The following is a 27910-nucleotide window of genomic DNA, read 5'->3' on the forward strand; positions in this document are numbered from 1 at the left end:
AGAGATATGGAGCTCCTGTTGCCCTCTCCTGTCTAAACTATTGATTTAGCCAACTACTTCACAGCAGAAACAGAAACTAGTCACCCCAAACCTCCAAAGTCATCCAAAGTCTTATTTATAAAGTGCAAGGTACATACTGTAATTAAACCCTTGAAAAAGGTTATATCTGAACACATACCACTCCAAAATATTCCATTTCAACACCACGCTGACAGTCCTAATGAAAATGTCATTGAGATCAAAATGTTGACAAAGTAGGGTGTTGTAAAAATATTTGCTGCACTTGAAATAAGTTGCCAGTATTACTTTTTTTTGACTGGCATAAAATCAACAGTGAAACAAAGACCCAGGGTCACAAGTGGAAATTAAGAGGAAATGTTTCCAAGAATATAACCAGGGGGCCACTTTAATTACACAAAGTAAATGAGTTGTGCTGACCCAGGCCTGTCGCAGAGCCTGAATCTGACAAAAGTCTGCATGATAGTCTATATCAGATTGATAAAGAAATCAGCATACAAAAAAGAAGAACGGACTATTCATTTGCAAAATATTTGTTTATGTTCTTAACATGATTGTGATGACTGTAAAGTTTTTACCAAAATACAAAATTACAAATAACATACCTAGTAAATAATGGTAGAACAGTGAACCAACCACTGTCAAACAAAAAGACAATTTTGAGCACTGGGTTTGTAAGTTGCAGTTCTGGGGTGGGTTAACTTTTCTATGTAATCGGGGCATTTCATTGCCAATACTGCAGAAGACAGCTGAAGTATTGGTACAAGTCAGAATTTTCTTGAAGTCAATATAACCATTCAGACTATAAACTCAATTGCATGTGAAAGGCACACACAATCTCAAGGATCCTAGTGTTATCTTCTTAAGCATCAAAATGTTTGACTAAGTAAAATCAGCAAAATATTTGCAGGCTCATGCTGTTATTAAAGAGGTATCAATCATATCGCCTATCTTCTCCTTGTTACCCAGAACAGAATTCTTTTATAATTAAAACATACAAATGTGTATCATATGGTTTCTAACATACTCATATTGGAAGCCAGTTGCCACTGCAGGACATTTCAGCCTGTGCAACACTGAAATGATTCCCCATATTAACTCTACTGTCATGTTTGAGAAATCTTTTAGAAGTCAGACTGCATAGTCATTGTCTTGTCACAAGATGCTGGAAGAAAACATGCAAAACATATCATAACCATTATACCTATAGTAAAAAAGACAGATTCAGATATGAATAATTCCCTAGTGTGTTATGCATCACATTATAATCAGAACATTTTCTCTAAAAGTTCAGTCATACATAAAAATCTATGAGGATAAACTGCTTCAGAGTCTATTATTGCAGCATTAAATCCTTAGAGACTGGCAGCAGGAAAACAGCTGGTAGATTATTTCAAGAAGAAAGATTGAGAGATTTGACTTTCTGTGGCAACAATAATCATTGCAAATCCTGCATAGTACACTGTAACATATGTACAATGCACAATATATGTCCATACTTGTTCTGCCGAACATGTGTTACAGCATAATAAAAAGGCAATTAAAACTGTCTACAAAACTTTCATTTGACTAGACCAACAAACACATAAGTATTTCAGGTGTGCTCCGTCTAGTTGTACTAGTATCTAAAAAGACTCAACTTTTCATTTTAGGAACACATTACTCATTATTTAGAATTACAGGAATATTTTGTATATTTCCCAAATGCTTCAATCATCAGGAATATAAGAATGTGACATTTCCCCATTTTATTAATAATATTTTCGTGTAACAGCCAGTTTGTAATGCTAAGTACATACTGTACACTAGCTACAACCAAGAAATTCCACATATCATGAAAAATAATTAAATTAGAAAACAAAGACTGTAAATGAGGTACTGTAGCTCCCGAGGAATTACATGGTACACAATACCTTATGCTATAAAAATATCTTCAGATCAGACTAAATGATCTATATTTTCATCATGAGATTTTAGATCTCATAGGCTTCTATTTCCATATTGCAGAATTCGATAATGTGTCAGCAGTAAACAAGTCATGACAAAACATAACCTGCGGCCAAGAACAAAGACAACAGAACAGCCCATTATTTCCTGAATAAAACATTTTTAACTGATTCCAAGAATTATGAGAGACTAACCATAATCTTAACTCTCCAACCTCAACAACATTGACTTTAATAACATAGAAGTATGTAGAACTACTTTGTTTCAGTAAGCGTGCCCAGAGTCATGTGACTTAGAGTAATGTGAAATGGTTTGATGGAAATAATTATTCTGAGTGATGACAAGTAGTCCCAAAACTTCAGTAGGAAACATTGTTCAATTTAATTGGTTCTACATGCAAAATGAAAACCATTTCAATAAAGGTCAAGTAAGATGTGCTGCATATATACAGTACAGAAGCCTGAAATCCTAACAGTATTTGAAACTTCTGCTTTTCTTGTAGACTTTAAGGAAAAACTGCAACTACCAGTATCTGTGTGAGCATATATGTGGAACAAAGATAAGTTTTTTTGTTTGTTCTTATTTCTTTGGAAGATTTGACTTTCAGGTATGGAAATGATTTTAAAGCATTTCAAGTGAATTTTTTTTAACCACGACTCTCAACTTATTATAGCACAATGAAAAATCTACAGTAAAACACTGTTATTAAGATATATAGTGTGTAGATACACTGTTCCTAAGAGGATGTATCAGAAGTAGCAAAGATGCCACAGTCTAAAATAATTTCTACAGTACTGTGTAAAGACATTGTGACAGTAGCTGTGAAAGAATGATTAGGAATCACTATACTGTAGTACCATCATTAGAGTTTCTAAACAGCTGGAATTTGGTTGTATATTTCAACATCTTAAAGAAAACATTTTATTTTAACAAAAATGCTGAGTATACCTAAGCTGTTAGGGTTATATTATGTACATTTCCCGTTACACAATACCTTTTACCACAATTGCCTTATAACTGCAGATTATGGCTCCGTATGGCTACAAGCCATTCATTTGTATAGGAATCCCAACCTTTTCAAGGTGAAGCATCACATGATGGACAGATAAGATACAGCCCAGCAGGTCTGATAAAATCTCCTGTTAGATGGCCTGCATTGGGTCTGTCCAAGAAAACGATGAATGCAGCCACTGTTGTAGTGGCTACAGCTGTCAGGGTATCAGCAACAATCTTAAGCAGGAAAAAGCCACTCTCGAAAACAAAACTCCAAGATGTCTTTGGGACTTTAGGTCGTTTTAAACATTTCAGATATAGAAAGCATCACCTAAGAGACAAAGGAGGTGTTTGTTCTGTTTTTGTGTTAATGCAATAATTCAAAATTTTATTCTGGGACTTAAAACAGTACTTTAATATCTTTAGTCACAAGCTTAATTGGTTTGCATGAATTTCACATTATCTTTCCATTAGGATTTTCAGAATCAGCTAAATGGATTAACAGAGACTTTCTCCAATTATTTGTCCATCAGGTTCCAGTAAGAGTTAACCGTACAAGTACAGAACAGAGTGACTAACTGACAGCTGTGCAGCTCACAACATTTTCAGGAAACACTTCATGAACATGATGCACTACAGATGTAACAAGACTGATTAAGTGACCCCTTACATCACACACAGCTTTCTCATTACTCTATACAATACACAAAGACTTTGCATTCACTTTATCAAGTACAACCTCTGTGAAGAGGATAACACTACCAGTGCTGATATTTTGGCAAGAGGATGTCTGAAACATTTGTGGCTGTAGCTGAAGAGTCAATTAATTTCAAAATTCACAATTATTTAAACACATGATCAGGTCAATAGCATTAAGCTTAAGGGTCACTCTTTAATTTAAGCCTGTGTTATAGAGGTCTAATACCTTATTATTTACATGATTAATGATGATATAAACAGTTCTAGAAATTATTTCATACCCACAGGGTTAGAAGCATGATTTATGCTATAGTCAGGATTAGGTTTTTCTTACTAACATCAATTTTATCTACAGTAGAAGTTGGTTATCACAATCGTCATAATACTTTATAAACAGATTTCATTTATAAAGTTCTTAAAAATTCCATTTGCATTTCCTAAAGTGTTAGTAGTTTCAGACCTGTACATAATCATACAGTATTGTAAAAAGATATCTAAACTTAAGATGATTTTACTATTACAAAGTCCCAGTGCAATTCTATATTGCTAGTTTCTCACCGAGTTAGAACAGGGGGAAAAGACATTGGGAAGATGCTCATCTGGCAATTGTCCCCTCATCCATCAGCCTACCCCTTTCCTCTTTCACACTACAGAACAGATATACAGTGTGGCAAAGACCCCTCCTTGCACAGAGACTATCCTGGGGAGACCAGGAGGGAAAGAAACAGGACTCTGAAGGATTCCATTACAGCTTTGCTTTTCCAGGTTGGAGCTGCAGATTCTGAAGTTTCATGGCCATACCCATGTTCCCCGTTATCTTCAGCTTTCCTTGGAAGAAGGCCTGTACAGAGAGCAAAAGAGGAAGACAATGATTGTTATACAGAGCCTGTCAGGCCTCCCATGATCTATGTAACCGATTCTGCTTTCCTTTAAGGAATCAAATCCAGTTGTATCCACCTGTAATGGGTTACTGCACTTAACACCTAAAATAGTCATTAGGATTAGTGGATTCAGCAATTAGTGATAAAAATGACCACAATTCACAGCTCCACCTCACAGGCAGTAATGTGTGTTCTGTTTCTGGATAAAATCTTTTCATCACCACAACAAATGCAATTAAATATAAGCATCACAAAAATGTGAAAGAAAAGCATATAAACTCCAGACAGCAAGTAGGCATGATTAAAGGGTTAAGGTTACCCACTGGCCAGATTAAACAGAGACCAGAAATTGGGACATCAACATCAATGACAACAGCTTGCCGAAAAGCCCTAGGTCTTCAACATCACAACAGCAGCTTTTGAAGGTTATCTTTGCATGAATGATTGAAAGGTGAAACAAGATTAACAGAGCAGACCTCATTTTCAAAACCTGCAGTTCATCCGGTCTGGAGAGTCTCTCAAAAATAAAAATATGCATGTAAACATAGTTTTGGAGATGTTATTTTTTTCAATAAAAATTATAATAGCTTTTTTTGTTTCCATACAGCCATGGCTGTGCATAAGGACTGCCTTTCTGAAAAGCCAGCAAAAAAGCAACATTTGTTTTAAGAGGTAATGCAGCATGTCTATATTCTAAAAACAATCACTGCAAGACCCAGGGAGGATAAGATGTGATAATAATGAATAGGTTTCTAATCAGACCATTGGCAAGAGCAAACAGTAAATGTCACGAATCTGAGAAACACTGGGCATCTTTCAATACCAAGAGACCTTGGCCAGTGGGAAGTTAATTGTATCTATGAACCATGCTGTAAAACTACATCACTTCGTAGCAAGTTACTGCAAAGAGCTTCAGCTAGGATGGATGGCACACTAGACCCCCAGAGATGAGGTAAACAAGATGCTGGCTATATAGCTTCCAGTCAGCATTAATCTAAAAGGCAACAGGAGGTACCCCGATATATCTTTTAATCAGAGTCTGAGAATAAGCTCTGACAGTCTCTAGAACAGCCTATATTCCCAATAAAACACAACTAGAAAATCACTTATTGAAAGAAAACAAAAATAAAATAATAAAAAACTATTTGTTAATACTTTAGGTTAAAAAGAAAAACTTGTTTTTAAACGGTGCTGAGCTAAACAGCTTAACAGACAACACCCAAGCAAGCTGCTGGTACGTTAAAGAAAAGAACAGAACAGGATATTCTGGAATTCTGTCAGTGTGCCAGTAGCACATTCTGCAGGTCCAGAGGGACCTCCCTGACTGAGAAGTGTGTTTCCTGCCTGCCCCTGTGTCAAAGACAGGTGTGTACCCTTGACAAGGTGCAAGGGGGGTTCTGGCAGCAGCACAAAGGGTGCTAAGCCAAGACCTGTGAACACCGGGCCATGAAGGACAGGTCTGCTGCAAGTTCTTCTGTGCTGGTTTCAACACCGCTAGTTCACACAGACAGCTCTCAGACCACAACACCTTCTGATTGGCTCGTTATCTGAAGGTAGAACTGAACAAGTGTAACTAACTAATTAGTATGGGTATGAAGTATGAACATACTGTAAATCAGGGAGCACTAGTGCTTGGATTCCCAGTTAACTCTAGATCAGCACTCCAAATGCAAAGGTGCATTCAATCCACTCCACTGCAGTATTGGCCCACTGCAATCAGCACCTTGACTGCTATACTGATCCCACTCCTTAAAAATTCAATAGGGAGCTACTTGCTACAAATCATTCAATGGCATGGATTGGAAGTGCCACCACTTAAGCCCTGTTCTAGACCACCCAATTCTGCACTGTCCCGCACCTGATCCACAAAAAACCCATGAATAACATTTGTGAGAATTCATAACTTACAGTCTGAGGGTTCATCTTCCCAGTCATCAATGACAGCAAATCACTGTCAGACATTGTGATGGTACAGTCTGCTTTCTTAGCTGTGGAAAAAGAGAATAAAAATGTACATAAGATTGAAGTCTGGCAAATGCCTGTTGCATCTGCTATGGTGAGTGCCAAACCACATGGTTGCAAAGACTAAGAGTGGCAGGCTTTCACCAGATCCCATGAGATCTCATCCCCATCTGAAAACAGACACAGCAGGCTTTGATTGATTCTTCTGATATAAATTCTCATATGCATTCCAGCTCCTACAGCTGAACCAAGGGGAAGTCAGGCACAGCCAACATCTTGACTACACAGTTTTAATTAGGACCAAGGGAGACAGCCTCTAGCAATGTTTTATTAACCGGGAGCTTTCCTTAACAAAACAAAATAAATTTAAAATATAGCCATAAAACTTGGAAGAACTTGTAATAGGACTTGTCTTCATTTCACATTAAAGAAAAATTAAGATATTGAACAGTTTAAAACTCCCATAATTTTTTTAGCTTTATCCTTTAAATGGGCCATTTAGTGGCACAAAAATAAAAATCTTTAAATTATCTAAAGTAACTTCAGCACCTTACAAACAGCTGGAACCAAGTGGTACTGTATATGCTGAAAGAGTTCAATGAGAAAAACAATTAAATTAAATTTTCATTTTTAAGAGCAGCATACATATGAATGAAGAAGGCCTGAAACAAGTTATTGGCAAAAGATGTATGTATACATTTAAAATAAACTGTTTAAACCACAACCTGTCTCTACAGGTTGGTAGCGTAACAACCAATGAGGAGCAAGATGGCTCACTTCACCTCAATCAATAGCCAAACCTGTTTCTTGCACAATAAAAAGGTCATTTTTAATAATAATAATTGCTTACACTTATATAGCACTTATCTGAAGAAGAGGTACAGCTTAATCACCAGGTGGTTGATAAATATAGCTTTCTAGTTTGTTGCCATTTAATAATTGCTTACACTTATATACTGTAGCTCTTTTCTAGACACTCCACTCAAAGCACTTAACAGGTAAGGGGGACTCTCCTCCACCACCACCAATGTGTAGCCCCACATGGATGATGCGACGGCAGCCATAGTGTGCCAGAACGCTCACCACATGTTTTTTCTGCCATTGTTTCATTTAGGAGTAATTCCCCAGTGCTGTACTTTCCTTTCCTGACAGGAACGTGTGGTAAGGCGGGAGGAGGGGCCTGTGGACAGAAACATGAGCCCCAGACCTGTGTCAGTGTCCACGGAGCCTTTGCCATTCTTCACATCCACGATCCAGGTGGCCTCCTTGCCTGCAGGCCCATCCCTCACCTTGAATGCGAACACCCCCCCGATCTTCTTCACAAACTGCTCTCCTTCCTGCAGCGTGAGAGGACAACATCGTGAAGGAACCACACCATTTCCCAGTTCTTATCTACAATAAAACCACCCCTCTATTGCATTTCACGCATACAAACACTGTGCATTTAAACCAGGATCAGAAACATTCCAACACAAAAGAGAGCCAAAGCACTACATTTATAACAAAAAGAATTAATGTGAATTAATTTCTGTCCATTCGGGTTGACTTTACTGGAGCAGAAATCTTTTTACTGTGAAAAATACATAGGAAAATGCTTCATTAAAACACAAAGTAAAAAATCAGGCTTTCATTAATTATCATTATTATTAAGCTAACACTTTCATCCTGAGTGAATCTGAGTAAAGTACCTTCCTCAAGGGTACAATAGCACAAACCCTCTAGTGTCCTAACTACTACTCCAAACTTCTGCTCTAGTGCATAATGCTCAGATTTTCTCATACCCTTGAAATCCATATATTTACTATGACACTACTTACTTAGATTTACAGTGATATTAACTATATACCGTATACTGTATACTTCCTGTATACTTTTAATAACTTCTTAATTTCTCATGAGAGAATATGACTCCTCCTCCATACCTAAGCCCTCAGAAGCTTTCCTGCAACTCCAAGTTCGCAAAACTTAAGGCTTCAAGCTTTTGGCAATAATATTTTGGCAGTACTTTGAAAGCTATCTGCCGCCTCATTTTCACCAAAAACATTGGCACCAGAGGATGTAAAACAACTTCAAAACAGAAAAGGTCCATTTACATCCTTTAAAGTCTAAATAAGGTAAGACCATACTGAGGAGTGCCATAATACCTCTAACAGGCCTTTTTGTCCACTGTTATTATCTCAATATGCTTAGCTTTAATAAGCTGTTAGGAAGCTCCTTTGACTGAGGAGACCCAATATAGAACAATGAGAGAGAACAATGCAGCTAGAACAGAAAGATTAACAAAAATAATAAGGGAAAATGACAAGAAAGCCCCAGATGCTCAAGGGTTTTTTTTAATAATACACTATAAAACAGATACACATTGCTGGAACAAGATCAATCAGTTCAGTCTTCCACGTCAAAACAAATTGTATAATGTAGTTTCCGTACCGACAGCATTACACACTTAACAGAAAATAACATCAAGCATTATGAGTCTGGTGAATGTAATTGTTAACCAGGAATATATACAAAGAGTAGAAGACGAGACATTTTGAATGCCCTTCATAAGATTAAAATAAGACTCCCCACAGATACTGCGCATTTAAATCAGTTCTGCAGAATTTGTAGCAATTTGTCACAAGTTTCAACTACCGTATATTTTACAATGTAAAAAGCACAAAACACAATAAATTAAATTAATACTTCAGAAGGTTTGTGATGCTAACGCAACAATTCCCATATGATGTGCACTTTATTTCTTTGAAACGTTACAAGTGAAGGTGCCTTGTGCAACTAAGTTCTCATCTGTGAGAGCCTGACAGATACTGCTTTTCCTACATTACTGGAGGTCAGTGGTGCTCTGCTGAGAAATTAACCTCTCCTTCCTGGATTAATGTTCTGGTTCTACAGAGACTGGCAAATCAGGTTGACAGGCATGGTACAAAAAGCTTTTTTTTCATTTCATTCCCCAGTTTCTGTTGCAACATCTTCAGCAGACATATTTATACAAAATCACATGAAGAGTAGGGAAGACTGTTTTACTGAGTATGTACAGTAGTATTGTTAAAAAGTTAAAAAAACTTGATGGTGCACACAATTGTCTGAGACCATCAATAAACATGTTTATGTGTTCAAAAATCGATTCCAAGACAGATAATGAATTCACAAATTAAATACTTTGTAAAACAATTTACATTTTACTTCGTCTACATGCCCAGTTTCGAAGTTTCGAAGGGACATATTAAAAATAAAATTTGACTTTTGCTCTGAATATAATTTTTATCAATACATTTACTACTGTATATTTAAAAAAGAATCAATAAAAATATATAATAGACAATTTAGAATTAAAGAAATGATAAATAATTGGTAATCAGGCACTGTAGAAATTGCACTATAAGCATGGATGGAATATTATCAAGAATTACGGCTCTAAAATCATATATTTCCATTGGAAAACAACAGAAGTGTGGAAAGCACATCACCAGCACAGACTGTACATCCTGAAGCAGCAGGAGAGGACACTGGTTGAATATGCCTCATGAGGCACTTAAGAACCTTAGAGGACCAGCCTCTCCCAATACTACATGATAGGGTATGAAAATATTTTAAAATAAGTATCTGACAGACGTTTATATTTATATACATACAGTATTGCAAGCCATAGGTTTCTGAGTACTAGAAAATATTGAATGCATTCCTGGATTTTCATGCTAAATTAAATTTTAGTTACAGTTCTTTGAGAAAATGAATAGATTTACGGTGTAACATATTAAGAGAGGAACCATTCCTTAACTGTGGAGCTTTCCAATGCTGAATGTAATATGGACTGCCCTGAATCTCTGTTTGCCTTCCATTTCTTCTAAAAAAAAGGGAGTTTTGAGTTTTTACCTCTTCCAGTTTCTTCTCAATCTCCTTGAAAACAGCATAAGCCTTGAACCCCTCCAGTCCACCTGCCGCACTGGTGTGCACTGCCTGGATCCTCTGCGCTCTGGAATACCATGTGCAAATTAGACTTATGGTCTATAATTATTAGAACTATACTTACAAAGTGCTGTAATCAAGTGCAGATCATTCAGCCTATCTATCTCATATCTATCTAAATACTGTATATAAGGATCCTTACATATATTTTGTAAGCCTGACAATCAACCTTGCATAAAAGTTCAAAATAACTAAGCAACAAAGGAAATACTGATAGGGTGACCATCCTTAACAAAGCTTTAGTGCAATGCATTGAGAGTTGTGATGCGAGAAGGCCTTAAGAGCAAATATCAGAAGACCTCTTTGAAGACGCCTCTAGAGGTGGCCAGCTTGTTTATAGATGGACAACCGTCTCCTCAGGTCAATTTTAGAAAACATTTTTTTCCCCTGGGATTGGTTATGTTTTGTGTGAAACAGACCAAGCATTGGTTTCTGTAGAGAAAACACGTCAAGGTTAGGAGCTGAGCTATTAAGGGCTAATACAGCTTATTTCCAACATCAAAAACATGCAAGTGACAGATGTAATTTTCGTCCCTTTATATAAAATTATGATCCATATCAAACACTTGTCACTGACCATAAAAACAAATTATCTGCAGTTAAAACTGTAAAACAACACAATTAACAAGTAATTTATTTCAATATGTATTTTCATGCTCCTTTGTACTGCAATTTGTAGAGGAAACAAGATACTGGTACTTGAAGAATTTTACTGAGTACGATTTTCAATATTGAATATGTGATAAATAGCTCAGAATACATCTTTTGTCACAAGTTGTTTAAAACTCTTGTAAGTGCAGAAAGATTTTATTTGCACTGCCTGACTCTGAAGCTCGGTACTGAAGCTCACACAAAATAAAAGTGGAGTTTCAGAACCTAAGGGTTCCCTATGGGAAAAGCAACAGCAGCAGTTCCACAGTGAATTCCACACATGCCACGCAGCCACACTTACACTAATGGGAAGTGACAAGGCAAAGGGTGGAGACAAAAGCGTACAAGACAAGAAAGACAAATACAGACAGAATAAACTCCTGGATTAATGATTTCATTAACCTCTTGCTGGACAGATGTCAGCTCAGCTGTAGTGCAGGGATCCATTTTAAAATCAAATCAAGAGATGTTATGTTAAAATTGTATAATGGTACCATTTGTACCAATTGTGGTACAAAACAGGCTTTTGCTCTTATCTGGAATTATTAGCAGCAATCAGATGCATTCTGCGAAATAAAGTAATGCCCAACACTGACAGGTGAATTACAAAGCAGACATACACAAAATCCAGGACTGAGTAGACATGTAGCAAATGAAATTTAATTTTGATAAAAGCAAAGTGATTCGCACAGGAAGTAGAAACATACAGCAGACACTGCATAGATGATCCAGAGCTGAAAGACATTAGGCATAAAAGGGAACCAGATTATATACAGTAGATTCTTCTACGTCCCTCAATTTGGGAAAGCAGTAACAAAGCCAAAATATTGCTTGGGTATACTGCAATTACAAGTCTGGAATTTAAATAATGTGAAGATATGCTCAGCCTTTATGATGCCTTTTGTAATATGATAGTGTTCCATTTTGATTGTAACATAAAATGTATATTACAAGCCTTAGAAAGAGCTGAAATAAGCGCAGACAAAAATATTCTCTACAATCCACTACATTTCACAAAAACATAAAGTTGAATGATAAGCACTGGTTCCTTCTCCTGCTTGTAAATGTTTGTAAATCTTGCATACTTTTGTTTGACTTAATTTAATGGCAGCAATAACTCTCCAATAAATTTGTTTCTGGAGGCACAAATGTGATAGAAATTTAACATTTAGTACACACTGTGTTTGCTAGTTAGTTTAAGTTTGAAGAAATGGTATTTGGCTTGCTGCACGCAACTTGGAAGAGCAGCCTTTTTTCAAAGAAAATATAAACACAAACCAAACTCTGCTGAGTGTTTCTATGCATTGATGTGGATTGCAAATTACTTTGTAGTGGCTCTGTGGCTAAGGATCTGCGCCTGTGGCTGAAAGGTTGCCGGTTCAAATCCCGCTGCCGGCAGAGGAATCCTACTCTGTTGGGCCCCTGAGCAAGGCCCTTAACCCCAACTGCTCCAGGGGAGCTGAACAATGGCTGACCCTGCGCTCTGACCCCAGGCTCTCTCCCTATTTTTGTGTCTGTGTGTCTCATGGAGAGCAAGCTGGGGTATGTGAAAAGACAAATTGTATAGGGTTAATAAAGTGATGTTGTTGTTGTTATTATTATTATTATTATTATTATTAAGACACCTGAACACTGAAACGGGAAATGGTTTTCATTTGCATATTTTTGTTACAGGACAGTCCAGTTGACATGCTGGATTCACAAAAGAATATCATACATGAAACTTATACTGATAATAAACAGAATGCAACTGTCTTTATTAAATGTAATGAAAACATTGCACTTGTCTCACTACACGAAGAAACAGTATATTAAAATTCACGGTAATCTTATGTAACTTTAGACTTCAAAACAATGAACTCATTATGTCATCCCTTCTTGAACACTGCTTCTCTAAGCCGATGACAGTGAGACTACTTACTTTGCATAAGGAGATGAATCGCGATTTTTTTTTGTCAGTTAGTCAAACTAATACTTTAGTACCTCACCTTGTAACCTGAGGAAAACCCATTCTGTACAGAGTTACTACCACAGCTCCACCGATACCGATGTTGTGCTGCAACGCAACCTTTGCACCCGGAACTTGCCTCTTCCCAGCTTCCCCTCTGAGCTGCCAACAGAGCTCAGCACACTGTGCCAGACCTGCAAATCGAGCACAGAGAAAACAGCGTGAATAGTTAGCGACGCACAATTTATAACGAGAACGTACTGTATGGGTGAAATCACAAACTTTAAACTCGCCTTTCAATCCAGCCAGCCGCGCAGCTTTGTATTTGTATACACACTTTTACCCTCCCTTTTTGTTGGAAAATAATGCATAAAGAGAATTTTATTTTTAAAGCATTTAAAAATAACGTCATTCTATATGTATAAATAAGCCGTATAACATGAGCCAGAACACACGTGCAAACTACATGGAAGTGCATTTAAAACTAAGAACGCGACAATTCTTTACACAAAGAGCTGAAGGGGTGTTGGACATCCTACCCATAACAGTCATAACAGTCATTTATACAAAAAAAAATGACAAGGTGAAAGCCTTCAAAGTGAGGACAGGTTCACTTTACAACTACCCGAAAATCAACTTACCTAACCATGCCAATGCTATTACCGACAAAACCTTTATCCAGCAATATGAGTTGCAGCTGCACATTTCTTTTCTTAAAATATATTATAATACACTTCTATTTCTGAGTTATTTTCAGGAAACCAAAATAACTTTTTTATTATTTTATATGTACTTATAGATATATGTCCACTGATTCTTGAGATAAGGTGAACAACACATTTTTTTAAATAAGGGAAATTGATGGGAAACAAATAATGAAAAACAATGAAAACATTTAAATGCTATTTTTTAGTATTTAAGTGTCATAAACAATTACAAGAGTGTCATCATCATTTGTCATCCACTCATCCATTTTCTGACTGCTTCATGCTATACAGAGTTGCAGGGGAGCCAGAACCTACTGGACACAAGACAGGATCCAGCCTGGATGGGATGCCAGTCCTTCGTGGGGCACGCACTCACACCAGGAACAATGTTCGCAAAAGCCCATTAGCCTACCAGGATGTCTTTGGTCAGTGGAAGGACACTGAAGAACCAAGAGGAAACCCACATGGACACGGGAAGAACATGCAAACTCCACAAAGACAGCAACCCAGGGCTCAAGCAATGCTAACTACTGCACCATCATGCCACCCAACTTAAAAATTCCTAACATCCATTTATGTAATAATACTCAATACAAGTTATCTATTCCCAGGCTTTGTGCTCTACTGTCTGAGAGGCAATACAAATATAAATTGGAATAATAGCTCTGGTGATGAAAAGGTATGATGGATTTTCTGAAATGAAAGACCTCTGCGTCAATTTTATGTGATGTTCCACTTACCTCACTTGGTTAAAGTGAATTATGATGTAATTGTGGTCTCTGCCTTCATGCAACATTTTTCTGAGTCTCTGTGATGAATTTAATTCACACTAAAACCCCCTGGACTGTTCAACCATGTAATAAAACTGTTCTGTTCTTTTTGTCACAGGAACAGCCTGGGTGGATTAGTTTTTTTGTTTTTTTAAACTGAATGGCAGCATGATAGTCACTGTGGTGTTGCTAAAAAAAAGTCAAGAGTAAGATCAGAGCCACTGTAGTTTGCTTAGATATGCTTAGAATTACTGTACACTGTTATATTTAACAATAGCCTTTTAAAATGTAACAGTCTATAGTCAATAGCACTCTCTCTCACCTCCTGGACATTTTCCAGACCAGAAGAGCAGAACACAGATCACGAATTCTAGCCAGATAGACAGCCCGCAGGGAGCAGCACCAAGACATTTGCAGGAGCACTGGCTTCAGATTATTAAACAAAACACACGTATATCAGTAATCACTAGCGAACACTTAATAATACTGATTAACCATATGCATGGCTGAAACCAACAAAGTCAGAGATCTCGGATTCTTGAACTTCTCGATATTTCTGTGAGTGGATGTCAAGGTCCAGTTCAGCAAACTAGATGTTGATTAAAATATTAGCCAACATCTAGTTTCATTAAGCAGCTGCAGAATGTGCACAACCTTTACATTCCCTGCCGTACTCTCATGCCCATTGAAACAACTTCCTAAAAAACAATATATAATCTTCAATTATGACAAAAGCAAAATATAAAAAAAAAATACAGAAAACTAAATCTAACTGCTGTGACTCATATTATCATCCATTTTTCATGCAAAATGTCTATTAACACGTATTTTACCTGACTGATCTTCTTCCTTGTTTAATTGTTTTTGCACTTGTTCCTTCATTTAAAAAATATCCCCACTTCAAGCACTTTGTATCCAACTTCAGAATGTAGTTTACATTTTAAACACTCTCTCATTAACTTGCTTTCAATTGTCTGTTCCCTAAATATGCATTATAATATTTTGATAGGTGATCAACACAGTACGAACAGACATGGGAAAAAACGATCAGTCTTTCCCGTACAAAGTGCTTTTTCTTCTCCAGAAATGGAAGAAGAAAATGTCGGCTACACTTCAGGAAATACACCTGAATGAGAGCAGTGGTACAGGGCTTTAGCCCACTACAAATCTCAATGAACTTTCTAGGACGGAAACAAATGCATGCAGAAATGCATTAAAACGCCAACAAAAACCAGAAGAAACAGTGGTACCCCTGGATGAGGGGTTGGAACTACTGGTCTATGATCATAAAAAATGCGGCCACTTTCATTCTAGTGAGACCTACTATTGCCACTTGCATTACATTTCCTCATCACACAAGCAATAAAAGATAAGTGATGACTCTTATCCGGAAGCAGCTGCAATGTGAATGTGTTTTTCTGACACAGTAATAAATGTCTAGGACAGGAAATCAGTAGAGACCGATCTCAGCCTCATAGTGCCTGATGATTGTAATGTTTGTAGAGCATTAGACAGCATATATAAAACTTAGTCACTTTTAACAAGCACAGGTGTAATAATAAATTTAACAAGTGTATTGGGAGCTAAAGATCAAACACCACATTATCTGTTTACGTGGCCCATCTTCACAGAGCTCTCAGCAGGGTAAATTTGCGGAAACTTTACAACATCCTGTCTCCAAATGACACAAAGTGAGCAACAACGCAAACGGACAGCAAAGGATGAAATTTCTAGAGATGCTCAAGTGAGAAGAAAACACTGAAATAACAAAACAGATGGGGGGGAGGAAAGGACAGACCCAAAGAGTGTGTGTTTTTTTATGAAGGAAGGCTTTTGGCAGATGAATCGGTTTTAATGCCAGGAACTGGACTCAGAGCAACGTTAGAAAATCTCAGAAAACATTAGAGAATCTCATCAGTCTAATGGAGCCGGCGAACTATCACCTTCTTATCTCTGACCCACAACACACACCATCCTGCACGTTTTTTTTCCCCACAGCTCAGCGGCTGCTGCTGGCCGAGGCGCAGGGGATAGGTTTGGGGGGGGGAGGGGGGGAGAGAACGAGTGTCACACAGGATTACTGCGTCTCACCCCGCAGAATTAAAACCGCCTGGCCCAGGAAAAGACTGCCAGGGCCACAGCACAGGGCAGCCAGGAGGCTAAAAGTGAGGACGGAGAGCTGGCTCTATAGCGCACACCAGTTAAATTTGTCACAACATGGATTCCACTCCCCACAGCCCCCAGTTTAGTGTCAGGTTGTGTCCCCTTGTCTCTTGTGTTTTACTGAAGCCATTTTATTGGGCTGGCACTTTTATCCAAAGCAACTTACACTTGTACCCATCTATACAGCTGGCTTGTTACTGGAACAGTCCAAGTGAGGTCTTTTGTTCAAGGGGACGACAGCAGTGTCTCTCCTGGAATTTGAACCCTAACCACTGCTCCACACTGCTTCCCTTACAAGCATGGTGTTCTGTCTGTTCTTCTGAGTAACCTCTCATATTGTCATAAATATTTCTTCTGCCAAAGCATTTTTTAAAATAATTTAAGAAACAAAATATGCAAAATAAAGTTCAGTGCCTGCATGCTGTTTAACCTGGTTCATTGGAGATTATCTTGGGAAATGACAATGACCTGTCATATATGGCAATCAATATGTACTTTTATAGATTTCCTATAAGCATAATCTCAGAAAAGCATATTCATATGTTAGTCCGCCTAAACAGTTGAAATTGACAATAATTTTATGCAGATTATTGATTCCATCTTTTTCTTTAACTTCGACAGTCTCTGGAGAAAAAAAAAATTGTATTCTTGAAAAATGACCCTATTTAAATAGCAGAAGGTCTGGGCCCTGCACTGACATAATTCGACGATTTCCAACCAGTTGAAAAAAGGCATTAAGCGAACAGCTTGCTACGGAAACTCTTTCCACCGGCTCCATCCTGCAATTTGCTAGAGCAATACTGCCCTCTGCTGGTCATGTTACAGACGCAGCTGTTACTTTGTGCAGAGAATACAAGATCTTAGAAGTTATAAGCGGTCGGTATAAATCTCAGATATCATAAAGGCAAGATATTTCTACTGCTTCATCAGAACTATGAATTGGCCTGATTTTTGTAAGTCTGGAGAGTACTTGTCAATCCCAAACAAAAGGTTACATTTAGTTACTTCCAGTGGGCACGACAGCTTTGATATTGTTCCAGTCATTTTTTAAAAGACGCCAAGAAATGTGCTGTGATGTGGGGTCTGACAAACCTAGGGCTTCACACAGCAGGCAAAAGGAGAAAAAGGCAGCATGGTTTACCTGTGGCTCCTAAAGGGTGTCCCTTTGAGATGAGGCCTCCACTGGGATTCACTACCCACTTTCCCCCATAGGTGTTGTCTCCTCTGTCAATCAGCTCTCCAGCCTTCCCTGTAGGCACACACAGCTTCGCAATTACACAGTGCACTGAGTCAGAAATCTAGCATCCCCTGGATAATGGTGAACCAAGGCCAAATAATTCCAACCATAACTTGGAATCTGGGACTTTGTTCACATTTTGCTATGGACTCGACTCTTGCTCCAGCAGCTGTAAAGTCAGAATTTGTACTATACTCAAAGGCCAGTTAGGCCAATGATACCTTTATGACAGCAATGACAGACTTCTGGCTGGCTGAATGCTTTCTAATATAACAACTACAGGGTGTTCTATACTATTTCAAATATTTTTTCTGTTTAAATGAGAAAAACAACAGCACCCTGCTCCTTCGGTTTGACTTGCTTTTACAGGAAGGCATAACAAATACTGAAAATAAACATTTACTGAAAGTAAAGGCTCAACAAAGACACTAGTGGACATGAAACCAATGGAAACTGAAGAATTTGTGCTGAGTGTGTTCTCTTGCATCACAGATTCTGTCACCACAAAATGTCTGGTTTTTGATTTGCCAGCTGTAAAGATCAAACTTCAGTGCAGGTTTTAGTGAAACGTAACAGCGATAGTATCTGGTGTTTGCTAAATGTCATGGTCATGTCATGGTCAGCTTTATCAATTCCCTATTTGTTTTCCCTTATGTGTACGTTTGCATAAATGTTGCATTAATCAACATTTCAATTTCAACACCCTAGTAAGGAGCTGAGCATGCATATTTGAAAATGATGATGTTCTGGACCTATGAAGTTTTATGCAATGAGTCAAAGACTATTCGGAGCAACCCTCCTGGTGTGATCTCTGCCCAACCCCTGCCCACTGGTCAGACTCACCTTCTGGACACAGCCCCAGGGCTTCATAGGTGATCAGCTCATTTGCAGAGAAGCAGTCGTGCAGCTCAATGACATCAACATCTTCGGGCCGCAAGCTGGCCGCCTGGAAGCATCGCCTCGCTGCCTCCTTGGTCATGTCATACCCCACCTGGGCACACAACGCAGCGCTCGTTCACTCTGGCATGGCCAACCACCCTGCCGAGCCCACGGGACCCTAACACTGACACATGAGACACGCCAGCGGGCTTTCCTCTTCAAAGAGCTGACCTCCCGCTTCATTAAGTAAGAAACTACTTCATAAAGTGCCAGCAGCCATATCATCCTGCAACTCACTACTGGCAACCCACTGAAGCTCAACAGGTGTGAGCCTGGTCAGTACCTGGATGGGAGACCTCCTGGGAAAAACTAAGGTTGCTGCTGGAAGAGATAAGATAAGATCACTTTATTGGCCATATACAATTTCTTGTATTAGGAATTTGTCTTTTCGCATACCCCAACTTGTTCTCCATGAGACACACAGACACACAGACAGGGAGAGAAGCTTGGGGTCAGAGCGCAGGGTCAGCCATTTATACGGCGTCCCTTGAGCAGTTGGGGTTAAGGGCCTTGCTCAGGGGCCCAACAGAGTAGGATTCCTCTGCCAGCCACGGGACTTGAACCGGCAATCTTCCAGCCACAGGCGCAGATCCTTAGCCACAGAGCCAGAGGTGTTAGTAGGGCCAGCAGGGGGTGCTCATCCTGTGGTCTATGTGGGTCCTAATGCCCCCGTACAGTGATGGGGATACTATACTGTAAAAAGGCGCCATGCTTTGGATGAGACGTAAAACCGAGGTCTTGACTCTCTGTGATCATTAAAAATCCCAGGGTGTTTCTCTAAAAGAGTAGGGGTGTTACCCCGGTGTCCTGGACAAATTTCCCATTGGCCCTTGCAAATCATGACCTCCTAATAATCCCCATCTATGAATTGGCTTCATCACTGTTTTCCTCCCCACTGATAGCTGGTGTGTGGTGAGCGTTCTGGTGCACTATGGCTGCCATCTCATCATGCATCATGTGGTGCTGCACATTGGTGGAGGTGGAGGGGAGTCCCCATTACCTGTAAAGCCCTTTGGGTGGAGTGTCTTATTATAATTATTATGCAGGTCTGAAATGGTTAGAAGAAAGCTCAAGATGCTGGCAATGCTGAAGAGAAAGCTTAAAGTTTGCCACCTTACAATAAACATACACTTACAGCACAACAGGACACATCAGGACTCAGCTCTTCAGTCAGTACTGGGAGGCTATGAAAGCAGAGCTCTGAACACAGAGGTACAGAGAGCACTGTCTCAACCTCTGTAGCGGTCTCTGGAGTTGACAATTCTGGGATATATTCCTTTACCACTACATTACATTTAAAATGCTTTTCTTTCATATTAAGAGCTTAGAACAAGTTACAAATGACAGGAGACCAGTCTTGCTCATTTTGTTGTGAGGAGCTAAGTGATCCAAGGATCTTTTCCAAAACATTCAGGCAAGAAGGCCACAAAAAAAGTTAGAAAATGCCATATAAATCTATCAAGACTCTAATTTGTACTGTATGGGGAGTTTGAAGTGTAGCAGATTTATAATGATGGTAAAACATTTTTACGATTGTGGCCCTCTTGCTCGGCTGCAGTCTGTCTCCCGCCTCTCACCATTTTAATGCAGCTGTTGTCCTGAAAGGTGCTGGCAAAGTCAGTCACCAGCTCCTGAGACAGGATCTCCACCGCCTTTTGCTCCAGGCCATGTCTCCTCACAAAGTCTTCACTGGCCAGCACTGCAGCTCCCGCGCCGTCAGAGGTGGGGCTGAAGATAAAAGAGACGGTCTCATGTCACTTTCCAGTCACTCGGTCCCAGGATATCCACAGCCTCAATCCGCTCCAGCACGACATATTTTAAAGGAGCTGCCAAGAGAAATGCACTTACATACACTGCAGACTTACAGTGTAGCCTTTGTGTAGCCACATACCACAAGCTATCAATATAAACACATGAAGGGTGTAAGTGGAGATTTGAAACAATGCTGATAAGTGACATGTGAAGCACAGCAGGTCTTCAAGTTGCCTTTAAACCATCAGTCAGTTAAATTATGAGGTACGGACTTGGCCATTACTGGCTTAACTTGTCCAGCATGAGAAGGAAGGTAGGTCCTTTTTTTTAGGTCATAAAGGTCCATGGGGGAATGAGGGGCAAGGGCCACCATTTTTCTTGACCATCAGACAGTGGAGGTGGAGGTGATATGGTCAGCACCACGCTCCCACCGGCCTATTACCCCCAGAAGGATTAACCCCAGTACTCATTTGGAAAGCAGGCTGAGTGGACCTGGGAGCGGTCTGGAAGGAATTAGAGCAGGCTACATCACTTGCCCCTACCTGGGGTTGAAGCTGGGACCTTCCAGTCAGGAGCTAGACGCCCTTGCCGTCTGAGCAACCACAGCTCCAACCAGCTTGAGAAGGCTTTCAGTTATTCTCGATTCACTTGTCCTCAAAAGCCACAGGTGCTTCTTGATTGCATCCCATGTGTGATCTAAGCTTTTTAACCAGAGCTACTTAATCCTTTAGCTTTGTTTTTTTTTTTTCAATTTTACAATATACAGTAGGAGCTTAAAAAGAGGCAAAATTCTAGAGCTCCTCCACTGGACTCAGCTATCATTCATTTACTATGCTATCTGAATGCAAACTGTAAGTAAAAAGTGTATGCACTGCAACCTGAACCCAACAAACATCTAGATCTTACAATAACAGCAAATATTTTCAATCTATCACATAGCACAGAAAGAAAAGAAAAGTTTGATTTGTAAGAACTGGTCATGCTGAATAGCTGTTTTGTATTTGACAATCTATGGGGTTTTTTTCCCATGTCTCTTTTAATAGTATCTCTCTGTGCTCTCTGTCCACAAGCCCCTCTCCCAGGACTCATTTTCTTACCAGCACTGCAGCAGAGTAAGGAATCTAAAGACCTTCCGAGACTTCAGCACTTGATCCAGAGTGTATTCTTCTTGGAACTGAGAGTACCTAAGGCACACAGATGTACAAAAAGGTCTAATACTGGATTGACTGTTAGTATGTTTTCAGTGCACAAACACAGTAAATGGGTAGCTCTTGCACAAGGTTATAATGCCAGAGGTATAATGAGAATCATTGCTAAGCAGACATACTGTACAACCAGCTTTACAACATATAGAAAAACTATGCAAACTTAGATTGCAGTAATCACGATGGACATCTAAGTGTAATCAGTACAGGACCATATATCACATGGATTATGCTGTGTGTATACAGTAAATAACAACACAAAATTTGCAAGTTTACAGCAATTATAAAATCTGCTTGGATACCAATGGAACATCAAATGCAAAGGCCTTCTTCTTACGGGTTGTTGATGGAATGTTTGTGGTTCTTCCAAGCGATTTTGGCAAAATGCTCGGGCTTGGTGCCTGTAATTCAACATGAGAGAATTAAAAATCGTATTTTAATTGTCCTGATTATTATAATGGACTGTCCAGTTACATATAGATTTACAGTGGTCAGAACAAATATGCAATCTTAGATACAGTAGCAGTAATCATGGTGGGAATAATGACAAGTTTCAGCTTTTTAAGGTTAAAACAATCATATTTGTTCACAGTTCAATCCTTTATTCTCCAGGACTATGTTAGGCTCCAATCAGGTTAGATTTCTATTCTAGTGTGCCCGCATAATAACAAAGGTAACATATTTCAAACATTCACATAAATTAATTATTAGATACTTGGCATTATATTTAAAAGGTGTGGGGTGAATCTAAATTAAATAACATGAAGGCAAGAAACATTTTTTGCTGAATCAATCATGAAGTTGTCACTCTAGTAGTACTATGCTTCCTTCATTTTAAACCCCCAAATCTCCACCAAACCTGCACACCCCTGCTGTCCTACCGTATTTCTCCATGTGCTCCTGACCAGCATTGCCAAACATTTGGGGGGCGGCGGGGGCAGCTGCCAGGCCATACTGATTGATCATCACCTCCATGTGCTTGTCAATAGGGTTGGTCCGGTCCATGTACTGCAAGACGTTCAGAATGAACACCTTCAGAGTCCATTTCCAGCAGGGCTCCAATACTTTAACTTACAACGAATCTTCAAAGCATAAAATTTGGAATCGTTCATAAATCCCAAAGGATTTTTCTTCTCCAGGTAGTAGACTGGTTAAGGTGTTTTTTAGGATGATTTATTCTTTGTTTCCTTTTTGATTTGTCTACTTTATTCTGGGTCTTCCCTACAATATGTCCAACATTAGCCTGCAATATCTTGATGATTTAGCCTGCTCTGTTCCTCCTAGCTTAAATAAACTCTCTTAGCTCCTGTTCCAACTATACTAGAGCTCAGTCACCCCTGTCACTGACTGCTTACTGTAGTCTCCCTGTGAACATCCTGGTCGACAAACTCCAAAGCTTTTCTCCTGCTTTTCTAGAGCTCTCTCCTAACTCAGCATACCTGGACACAGTAATGGTGTTACCACATGCAGTAGGAGATTTTCCTCTTATTTGTGGAAATGCCAATATCATCTTGGTTAGTCTGACAAATCCCAGCATCTCTCAACCATTTTCCCCACTTACTGTGCCATTTTGTCATAGATGACAATGATAATGACAATTAGAAAACTTTCATATGTATCACACAAGTAAATATGATCACGATCTTGAAGAAAGAACCAAGACCAGATAAAATGACTTGAAAAACAAAACAATGTCAAACTTTAGTATAACACATGGAGTACACCAATAAAAACTTTGTACCAAAAAAGAACAAAACCCCATTCGAAAAATCCCTATAACATCACATTGTTTGGTGGTAAAAATGAACATCAATGAAGAAAAATGTGTAGTACCTTGGACGACAGGGAGCCTCTCTCCATCTTCTCAAATCCCAGAGCAAGGACACAGTCAGCCAAGCCTGTCCATTAACAGTTGACAGAAAAGAAAAAAGGACAGAACTCTCAGGGGGAAAACAATCTCCACTTCCGAGTACTGAAGATGAATGGGTCAGAAATTTAAAGCTATCAAGGTACAGGAGTAATAATTGAGGTAAATCTATTCTGCTCAGTCTAAAAAGGAAATACGTAAGGAAAAAAATAGGTCATAAAGTAATGGGACACAAACTGCAGAAAGTAGAAAATATGATGAAGAAGGGCTCTCTAAAGACACTTGCTCACAACGCGGGTTGAGTTATGTGCTCGCGGGTTCGAGCCTGGCTCTTGTCACTAGCTGACTATGACAGCACATCTGGCTGAGCACCACAAGGGTAGGCTTGAGGAGTCGGGACTCCTGCAACTTCCCAGCTTCCTGACAGAACTATTGCATCATTAGAAACTAACTAATACCTGGGGGAGATTATTTTGACAAATTTTACAAGAAATTAGAATGTAAGTTAAAGGTGGCCTGAATTGAAAACCAGACATTCCTGGAAAAATTGATTTATGACCTCTTTTTAAATTGATAATTTTGCTACTGCAATTAATCCGAATTGTCACTGTTTCAAGGTCTTTTGCTCCATTGTTAACTTACACATAACTTTTTGTGTACTGTTCTGGTTTGTTCTTTGTATATTCTGGACTGTGAGCAACTATTCTTAGTGCAATTCTCACTGACTGTACTGATTGTATTGTATTGTTGTATTATTGTATCATTTAGTAACACTGTGCTGTGTTGACTATGCTAAGCTGCTGCTGCACTGCAATTTCCCTCACGAGATCAATAAAGTATCTATCTATACAAAGCACCTACAAATTCTTAACAGAACTTGGTTAATTCACTGCAGCTGTTTCAAAGACAACTCAACAAACTTTCACCTTTCAGGTTTCAAATGGACATATTATTACCCAGTAGAATCATCTACAACACCTAAACTTTTAAAAGACTTCTGAGCCACTCCAAGTGAAAACAAGTTTTCAGAGGCTTATGTAGAAGTCAAGTTACATTTCTCAGGGTAGATAAGGAGATGGAGCACATATTCAGTAATTTTCCAGCTGCTCAGACCTTGGTTCTCTGACTACTGTTTTGATTTCCAACAACACTTGTTCCTGCCATCTGGCATCTTATGACACTCTTTTAATCTATGCCACACAAGTCATTCAACTGTACCACAAGGTCCAGTTTACCCCTCTGACTGCTTTACCTTCCTGAAACCCTTCAAGAGTGCTTGTGTGGCACCCATGCTTACCTCCCTGCACCAGCTGGCGTGCCAGGAACAGTGCGGTGGACCCTGTGGAGCAGTTGTTGTTGACATTGACAATGGGGATGCCCGACAGCCCCAAACCGTGGTAGATGGCACGCTGTCCACAGGTGGAGTCCCCTTTCAAAACAACACGTGGCACTGATTGGTAATTGGGCATGCACAAGATTGAAGCACTGGACAAGGACTCCAAGACTCCAGTTCCATTTAGAGTCAAGGTAAAGCCTCCTTCCATCCAGTATCAGAAAACCTCTCACTCCATGTAAGAGTCACAGCAACCAGATGCCTGTCCCAGAAGCAGAGGGCATAAGGCAGGACTATACCCTGCACGGAACACCGGTCATCTATCAATGCAAATCTACTCAAAAAAGGTCATATTTATGAAATAACCACCACAAGGCAGAGGCTTGTATAGAAATAAATGCCTGCAGATCAGAACACGTGAAAATATTATACAGTGGGAGCCTGTTACTTCATTCCTTACACATTTCCATGAGTCCACTGCCCAATAAAAAAAGACCTGCTCCTTCTCTCCATAAAACACAGATGAGGTAAAGAAGGCTTTCTCTCTTCTTTAAAGCTATGGTGATAGAGTAGTACAGAACACAGAATCACTCACCATACACATAGCCAACACAAGCCTGCTCCACGGCAGAATAAGAGATCCCAGCATCGGCAAGGGCTTTCTGACCTGCAACAAACAGTTTTCCTTATCAACTTCTCCTTTGGCAAAACTCATATGATGTGCTGTACTCGCATAGCGAATCCTTAAATATACTGAATGCCCTGTTCAAGACAGATAAAATCTGATCACTGTCCCAGACCTAGCCTATGTCAAGCTAATACTATGCAGGACACAATGCTGTCTACTGTATTTAACCTTTAATAGGAAGCTGCATGTGTGACCATTCGTTGGATCCCTGGAGCAAAAAGGACATCTGTGCATTATTAGTCTCTGTGTTGTATAGTCATCCTATTTGCATGAAAACTTACATGCCCACATACTTATCTCCAAGTGAACGCCCTGTCCACTTCCTATAAAAAAAAACACTTACCCGCTTCTTTTGCCATGTCAGGGTAATCAAACTCCTCTCTTGCCCCCGGCTTCTCAAACTGCAAAGAGAAATTGTCACAACAAAGACCTCTGTCTTGTCACTTGTCAAGATGCAATGCGTGATTTCCACACAGAGTTGGGGTAAATCTCATTTTCCAAATCAGATTCCTCTTTGGAAATCAATTGCCACCTACAATTCAATTTCAGGAATTCCAGTTGCATCTGTAAGGAAGCCACATGCAGTGTTCACAACTTCTCCATGTGCTTGACAGGACAGAGGCTCTCAGTGAATCCTGTGCTATAAGGTGAACTGGATGTGTTAAAAAAATATTATAAATCAAGTGTAAGTGAAACTGAACAGGGATTGGGAAGCCACCTTAAGAACTACTCTGAAATATAAATGAATTGATCTTGTCATCATATTTTTTTTAACCTGTATTGCTTATAATGGCTTTAGGCTATAGAGTCTGTTTCTTGTGCTCCACATGGACTCATATGCAGACTAGTGTGTTTACAAGTCCAAGAGCACAGTTAAAGTTGATTTTTAACAGAATGAGATAGCAGACTAGTACAAAAGGACAAGTCAAACAAGAATACTGTGCTACACAGCCGTGATTTATCTTTGTGGTGTATCTTCAGAAAAAAATGACTAACCCAGATCTCTGTACAGAGGTGAACTAGAGCCATGCAACACCTTACCACTATCAGATGAACTTTGTGTACTTGAACTTTACATTAAGATTAAAATTTCAAAGGCTTCACCTATTTCAGGTAGAACACCTTGCAGACAGTAATGTGCTCAATAAAGGTCAAAGTCTTCTACCATGCTTTAATTTTGACTTTTGAAGATTTTTTTAATAAAGAGGACAGATCTGTACTGTTGCAAAAATTCAGCTCTTCTTCACTTTATCCAAGCACAGATGAGCAGACATAAAAATATTTTATTTCGATTTACTGACAAGAATAAACTAAAGATGAGACGCACTTAAACGGTACAGTAGTGCATTGCAGGGACAAAACTGAATTAAGAGGGAAGAGACTTAATACCAATAGAGTGTGGACCAACTAGTGAATTTAACAGAATATTTTATACGTTTTATGAGATGTACATAACACTGACCGAGATATTAAAATATAACAGAGTAAGAAATGCTCATCGTCAAAAGTAAAACAGCTCTGCATCTAGCCATTAAAATGTCAAAACAGGAATGAACTTTGACACAGTAATTTCACAAAACTGTATGACAAGGGCTTTTAACCACTCTAGACACACGTACAAACCTGTCCTACATAAAACTAATTTCTATTCGAACTTTAAATTGCGGTCCGGGTATTTACTATACCTTGGACATACCCACTCCCACAACAAACACTCTGCGTTTCTGAGGAGCCATCTTTCCACAGCCTACAAACAGCAGCTTTCCACGGAAGACAGTGCACAGCCAAAGCCAGTTCGCAGAGTCTAACATGCACCGCCCTCTAACACCAGTCGACACAGATTCTTAAAGAGACAGCACACTGCTCAAGCAAGGTACACTTGAATCCTTTTATTTTGAATTAACGCAGTAGCGCGTTTTCCGTTAAACTGATAAATTGGTATTTAATTCCAAACATCTCATAGTAAATAAGATGTTCTCTGATTTTCATAGCATGCTGTATGCTTCTTACGTATATAGGACGTTTAGCAACGCCTACAGAGATGCAGAGTAGATGAATACAGATTAGGATTGGGATGCAGCGAACGCCTCCTAATTTTGAAATGCAAAAGCAAATGTATGACCGGGTGTCATAGCTCAATCGGTTTCATAACTATAATTATTGTTATCTGAGTTGTTTTATTTA

The 27910-nt window shown here is 39.1% G+C and overlaps 1 protein-coding gene across 1 annotated transcript; it reads right to left on the minus strand.

Annotated features, from left to right (window-relative positions):
- Positions 1-3344: 3344 nt before the first annotated feature.
- On the minus strand, positions 3345-27520 carry scp2a (sterol carrier protein 2a). Its single transcript, XM_006634835.3, has 16 exons — positions 27412-27520; positions 26070-26127; positions 25634-25705; positions 25003-25134; positions 23672-23736; positions 22720-22846; positions 22176-22239; positions 21731-21817; positions 20459-20609; positions 18786-18933; positions 17847-17954; positions 13106-13259; positions 10374-10473; positions 7708-7837; positions 6447-6526; positions 3345-4498 (listed from the first exon to the last, which is right to left on the minus strand). The coding sequence occupies exons 1-16, from the start codon at positions 27460-27462 to the stop codon at positions 4403-4405; spliced, it is 1623 nt and encodes a 540-aa protein (XP_006634898.2). The 5' UTR covers positions 27463-27520; the 3' UTR covers positions 3345-4402.
- Positions 27521-27910: the final 390 nt, after the last annotated feature.

Source organism: Lepisosteus oculatus, chromosome 9 (assembly GCF_040954835.1).
Source record: "Lepisosteus oculatus isolate fLepOcu1 chromosome 9, fLepOcu1.hap2, whole genome shotgun sequence".
Lineage (NCBI taxonomy): Eukaryota > Metazoa > Chordata > Actinopteri > Semionotiformes > Lepisosteidae > Lepisosteus > Lepisosteus oculatus.